The following is a 6,292-nucleotide window of genomic DNA, read 5'->3' as shown; positions in this document are numbered from 1 at the left end:
TGATTTCCCCCCCAACCACATCCTTTGCCTGAAACCCAGAACTCTCCTCTGTCCCCCCAAAGGGACTACTTGGGGGGAAAAATAACCCTTAAAGCATCCCAGCAAGCTGCACTACCCCAACGGATCCCACAAGTTCCGCCAAAATTTGTTAAACCAAAGCAATTTGGTATTTCCCAGCCCTGCGGTTTCCCAGTGCGGGCACAGCGGTGGCACCGCACACCCCACGGGGACCCTCCCTGTCCCCTGGGACCACTGACCGTCGTTGGGCATGGTCAGGATGGGAATCTGGGTGATGGAGCCATTCCTGCCCTCCACGCGCCCGGCCCGCTCGTAGATGGTGGCCAAGTCAGTGTACATGTAGCCGGGGAAGCCACGGCGGCCGGGCACCTCCTCCCTGGCTGCTGACACCTGCGGGACGGGGGGCTGTTAGTGCTGGGGGGGCTCAAGCACCTTGGGCACCTTGGGCACCCCAAGTATCCTGAGCACCCCAAGCACCCCCCAGCACCCTGGGCACCCCAAGCACCCCAGGCATCCCAAACACTCCAAGCACCCTGGGCACCCCAGGCAACCCAAAAAGGCAGTCCTTACCCCCTGCCACACGGGAAGGACATAGGGGACCGGGGCAGATCCCCAGGGGGACACACGCTGACCTCCCTCAGGGCCTCGGCGTAGGAGCTCATGTCCGTCAGGATCACCAGGACGTGCTTCTCGCACTGGTAGCCAAGGAACTCGGCGGTGGTCAGGGCCAGGCGGGGGTTATAATCCGCTCGATCCTGTGAGGATAAAGGGTGGACACACCCCCAGATCCCACACTCAGCCCCACAGAGCATCCCCGGAGCCCCGTGGGTGCCCACCTGGCGCTGAGTTGCACAGCCTCCCTGCAGCATCCCAGGCTGTTGGCAGGGGTGATTGGGCACCCCCGGGGACCCCAGCTCTTGGGGTACCCGAGCTGGGACCAGGTGCCAGACAGGGAGGAGGAGGGTGGCACCCACTGCCCAGCCAGGGCATCGGCTCCCTGCCACTGTGGGAAGGGATGGGGATACAAAAGCTGGCCGGGGTCGGCGCCACCTCCCCTGCCCCTTCGCTGCCCACTGGGCTGCTCGCTGGCCAGAGCCCAGCACGGCCACACCAGCCCCACCAAGGGAGGTCCACCAGCCCCACAGTTCAGAGCACACCCAGCAGAGCCCAGCCTGTGTGCACCCCCATGGTACCCCTCACTGAACCAAACCGGAGGCTGCTCCCCATCCCAGCATGGGGGCGGGTTTGGGGGGGTGCCAGGAGGGCACATGGAAGAACCTGAGGGACTAAGCACTGTGCAGGACGCCCCCATCCCCGGCTTCTGCATCCCCCCTCTGCTGTTCAGGGCAGGGCTCGCAGCACCCAGGAGCAGGGCTGGCTCACAGGGAACAGGGGGACCCACAGCCTTTGGGGTTCCAATGCATGGCAAGACCCTAATGACCCCCAGCTGCACCCAGCACCAGCCCCTGCACCTTGATCCACCAGAGAAGAAGGAGAAGGAGGAAGAGAAGGAGGAGGAGGAGGAGGAGGAAGCAGCGGCGGCGGAGGAGAGATGCGTGTGGAGCCACGGGGCTCACTCACGTAGGGTCATTGGCCAGGTTGAGGAAGAGGCACACGTTCTCCATGGAGCCGTTCTCTTCAAAGTCCGACTTGAAGAAGCGAGCTGTCTCCATGTTCACCTGCTCACGTGAGAGGAGAGGCCGGTCAGCAGGAGCGGGGTGGCTTCATGAATGGGGAAACTGAGGCAGGCGGGAGACAAGGCAGCGCAGGTAGATGGCAGCAAGGTTGCCTACATGTTCTGTGTAATTTGGGCTCCCCACCAACAGGCTTTGCCAAGGTTGGCTGTGCTGTCCTGTCCCGGGACCAACTCACCCCCATGGCAGCGAAGACGATGGCAAAGTTGTCCTCGTGGTAGTCCACCACGTCCTTGGATTTCTTCACCAGGCCAGCCTGTCTGCAGATCTGCGCGGCGATCTGCAGTGGGACAGGGACAAATGGGCAGCACAGGGCCAGCACTCAGGGCCAAGTCCCCCCCAAGAGGGGCCACAGCTCCCCCTGGGACCAGGATATGGCTCCCGTGGCAGCAAGGGGCAGGGGGTGCCAGGGATGGAGATAGGACAAATAGGAACCAGCAGAGGGGAGAGCATCCCAGGACGGGCACCAGCTCCCCCAGCTGCCCACCCAGCCCATGGGTGGGTACCCAGCCTTGTGGGTCGGGGGCGGAATTGGGGGCTCCCCCCCGCCCAGAGCCAGCCATGCCCCCTCGCCGTGGCACGGCGCCCGTCATGCCGGGCCCTGACTTGACCGTGGTCACCCTCCTCTGTCGCTCCCGATCTGTCAGGGCGGGTTTTCCATCCCATCGCATCACTGTCTGTGCCGGGGCCGGGCCGGGGGGGATGGAGGGGACACACAGCAGTGCTGCCCATCCGCTGTGCCGGTTATTCCCCGTGGATCAGGCTGGTATTTCCAGCGCCTCCTGCTCTGCCTGCCCGGCGCGGCCGTACTCGTGGGGCCGTGGGGTGGGGTGAGCCCCCTGCCCCAGGGCTTGGGCACCCCACATCAGCCCAGGTCACCTCTCCCCGCCCAGCACAGCTCTTGGCGTAGCAGAATTTGCTTTACCACCTCACTGTGCAGATGGGGAAACTGAGGCAGGAGGCAACGTGAGCTCCTGCGTGCGCTAGCCCATGGCCCTCCGTGGCCAGGGGTGGGGAGGAGGTCAGGGAACACAACACACACCCCCAAAAAGTGGGTCTGGGCTGTCACGGTGAGCAGAGCACAGCAGGGAGAGGAGGAGACATGCAGGAGACAGGCTCCAGCCCTCCCAAATCTCCTCACACTCCATCCTCCTCCTCCGCCTGCTGCTGGGGCTGTGCCGGGGGCTCGGCACCCCGCGGGAACCCACCTCGTTGTGGGGAAGGCCGGCAGCGGAGAAGATGGGGATCTTCTGGCCCCGGGCGATGCTGTTCATCACGTCGATAGGTGAGATCCCGGTCTGGATCATCTCCTCGGGATAGATGCGGCCATGGGGGTTGATGGGCTGACCTGGAGCAGGGAAGGGAATGAGGCACCCGCAGGGCAAAGAATCACCCCGGTTGGTGCCAAATATTAGGCAAGAGCTTCTGGGACTAAGGAAAAAGCACACTCTTGGACCAGTGCAGCCACCCAGCACCAGCCCTGGGGTGGGATGGGCTCACCAAGCACCACCTCTGCACCTTGTACACCCACCCAGGGCACCCCAATGGGGATGGATGGTCCCCCCCCAGGACCTGGGGTGGGGGGCGGCAGCACGGGGCTGCTCTGGCCATCAGGGCACGGCTTTACCCCTGGATGCTCGCCTGCCCCTGAGACCCTCCCGCATCGCCTATGGCTGGTAAAAGGAGCTGGGAAAGCAATGCCATGCCCTGAGCCGTCACCGTTAATGTCCAGGAAGTCCTCGGCCATCACTGGGGGACCGCTGTCGATGGGTTTGGCGGAGCCGTTGAAGACCCGACCTGCAAGGAGAGAGCTGCTGGTCCCCTGCGGCACGCAGCAGCCAGAGAGGCTGTCCCCTGGCTGTGGCGTAGGGTTTCCATCCTGCTCCCAGTCCCCTGTGCTGGTGCAGGCAGCACAGGGACAGGCAGCAGTGCTTCCCAGACTGATCCGCACCGCTGCTGGGGTTTCCCTGCAAGCCCCACCACGGCCTCGGGCAGTGACTTCCTCCAAAATACATTCCTTGGCCATAGGGAAACCCGGGAAATGGAAAGCACCCATGGGTGCCACAGAACATCCCCGCTGCCTGGGGTGCCCCAGAGGGCACACGGGTACCAGTGCTGGGTGTCTGCAGGTGAGGAGCAGAGGGTTTTGCACCTGAGGTGGCTTTAGCCCACCCTCCAGCCTTGGGGTTGCATCCCACAGCCCCCCACGCCGGGGGACGAGGTGTTCCCATGTCACTGCACAGGGTGCGCAGGGAGCGTGTCACCCGAGGGCTGGGTGACGCCACAGCCCCCAGGGTAGGAAGATGTCAGCACACAGAGCCAGATCCCCGGAGACCCCCCTCCCTGTGCCAACTGAGCCACCCACCATCACCTCCCCTATGGGGTCCCCGGCTCCTGTACAGGTGGGGTGACACCGAGACCCCCCCCTACACTGGCCCCGGGGAGTTGGGGGGGCTACGAGGCTCCTGCTGCATCACCGTTCACGCTCAGCCACATCGACCGTCTCTGAGCCACGGGATCGATAGCGGCAAAGCCAATGTGCCGGCCACGCTGCCCCCCCCTCCCCGGCACCACCGCATGCCACTGCCACCCCTATGGGACTTTCTTCTGGTCCCCGACGGGGCTGGGGAAGCATCGCCGTTGTCAGAGCAGATCAAGCTGATGGCAGGGCCGGGGCGCGGAAGCACGGAGCATGAAAGGTCAGTAACCTTGGCGCTCGCTGGGCACCCACGTCTCGCCGGCGCGCAGCGGCTTAATTCAGCGCCGTGGCACAAACAGCGGCAGAGGGGAGGGAAGGGATGATGCAGCCGAGCACCTGGGGGACCCCAGCCCAGTTCGGGGGGGTGAACACGCACACACCTCCCCCCCAAGCTGGGGCAGGGAGGCTTGGGGGGCGGCAGGGCCAGCCCAGGACAGACTCTGCGCCCCACTGCCCAGCCCCTGTTCCCTCCTGGGGGACTCATGCCCGGACCCTACATACGGATGAGGGGACCCTGCCTGGGAAAGGAGTCAGGGGCTCCCGCTCTGCTGCTGGGGAGCCGGGACCTGTCCGGCCATCACTGCGCGCTGCCGTACCGTGCTCGACACCTGCCCCCTCCCAGACAGGCTGCCCTTTACCGCTGCCCTTTGCAGGCAGGGCTCTGGCCGGGTGTCACGCTGCCAGCAGAGATGGGAAGCAGATTGCAGGAGACACTCAGCCCCCGACCGGGGAGCAATACCGTGCTTCAGCCGAGGTCCCTCCGCCGGGACCCTGAGCGACCGCCGTCACCGGCTGCGACCCCTGCGAGCCCCCGGGGCTGCTTTGGGGGCTGTAGAAGCCTCAGGAGCCTCTAACACTGCTCGCGGGGGGACAGGGAAAAGGCCTGGGGCTGAGCTTGTATGGCTCTAGGGGGGTGCTCAGGGCCATGGGGGTCTGCCAGCACCCAGCTTTGCCCAGGCGGGTATCCCCATGGGGTGGCCAGTCCCACCCATGCGTCCTCACGCCTGGCCACCTCTCAGAGCTCAGCATGGAGAGGGAAGATGCTGGGCAGCCCCCAGCTCTCCTAAGGTCAAGGTAATGAGAGTGCTAACGGTACGACCACGGGCTGAACTTTGCCTGTCCTCACCTGGGGAACCTCCTCCCAGTCCAGCCCAAGTTTTTTCTCCTGGGATAACTGGACAGAGTGGGCTCAGGGGGGTGTTTCAGCCCTGTACGAGGGTGATTGTCACCATCTCTCTATGCTGGATGTGACTCTCCCGGGATCGGAGAGCACACCCAGGGATGTGCTCAGTCCCTGGGCAGCAGCAGAGCTAAACCCTGAGACCCCAACACCCTCAAACTGCCTGTCCCCCCCCACCGGCTGCCTGCATCTGGGTTACCCCACCATCCATGCACCGAGATGTGTCAGGGCTCAGCAGCAGGCTGGGCTTACCCAGCATGTCCTCAGAAACCGGGGTCCGGAGGATGTCCCCAGTAAACTCGCAGGAGGTCTTCTTGGCGTCGATCCCAGATGTTCCTTCAAACACCTGCGGAGACCCCGGGGCAAGAGGCAGGTGGGTGGCAATTAGTGGGGATTAGTGGGCACAGAGGGCCGGGTGGGAGGGGGGCTCGGGGGCAGCCAGGCTTTCCACCGGGAGGTGACGTGATCCGCGCTCTCCCGAAAAACCTGGCAGGGAAAGGTGATAAAAGTGGAGGAGAAAGCCCAGGGTTAAGAAAACTCCCTTCTGAGGGGCTTCAGCTCAGGGGGGAGCAGGGGGGGAGGCAGGGGGGGCACGCTCTTGTTAATGCAATGAGCACGGCAGAAGGGCCTGGGGCAGGGCAGGGAAACCAAAGGCATTTTGATTGGTATAATATTTGACACCATTTGTATTAATTAACCTCCAGATCGCTGCTTTAATTAGAGCCGTGTGGCCCCTGGGAGAAGGGCCAGCTTGGGAAAGCCGGTGGGCAGCCGGCTGGCGGGGATGCCGGCAGGCACGAGGGCAGGTGATGGCCGCAGCGCCCGAGTTGCGTGCAGGTGTGCGCAGGTCAACCCTCCACAAAGGTGCTTCTGCAAAAGACTCCTTTTTTTTTTTTTTCTCCCCTCCCTTTTTTTACTCTT

General features: G+C 64.0%; 1 protein-coding gene across 1 annotated transcript in view; it reads right to left on the bottom strand.

Moving 5' to 3' along the window:
* The window catches only part of ATP6V1B1 (ATPase, H+ transporting, lysosomal 56/58kDa, V1 subunit B1), a 66,561-nt gene that overhangs the window by 1,751 nt on the left and 58,518 nt on the right, over nt 1–6,292 (bottom strand). Inside the window, 8 exon segments of the mRNA XM_009884094.1 lie at nt 258–408; nt 651–757; nt 760–773; nt 1,600–1,697; nt 1,891–1,992; nt 2,921–3,060; nt 3,432–3,509; nt 5,624–5,717. Of these exon segments, the coding sequence (XP_009882396.1) occupies nt 258–408; nt 651–757; nt 760–773; nt 1,600–1,697; nt 1,891–1,992; nt 2,921–3,060; nt 3,432–3,509; nt 5,624–5,717 (784 nt within the window).

This window comes from Charadrius vociferus, unplaced genomic scaffold (genome assembly GCF_000708025.1).
Source record: "Charadrius vociferus isolate BGI_N301 unplaced genomic scaffold, ASM70802v2 scaffold544, whole genome shotgun sequence".
NCBI lineage: Eukaryota > Metazoa > Chordata > Aves > Charadriiformes > Charadriidae > Charadrius > Charadrius vociferus.
The sequence above is the reverse complement of the archived record's forward strand: the minus strand, read 5'-3'. Positions and strand labels throughout refer to the sequence as shown.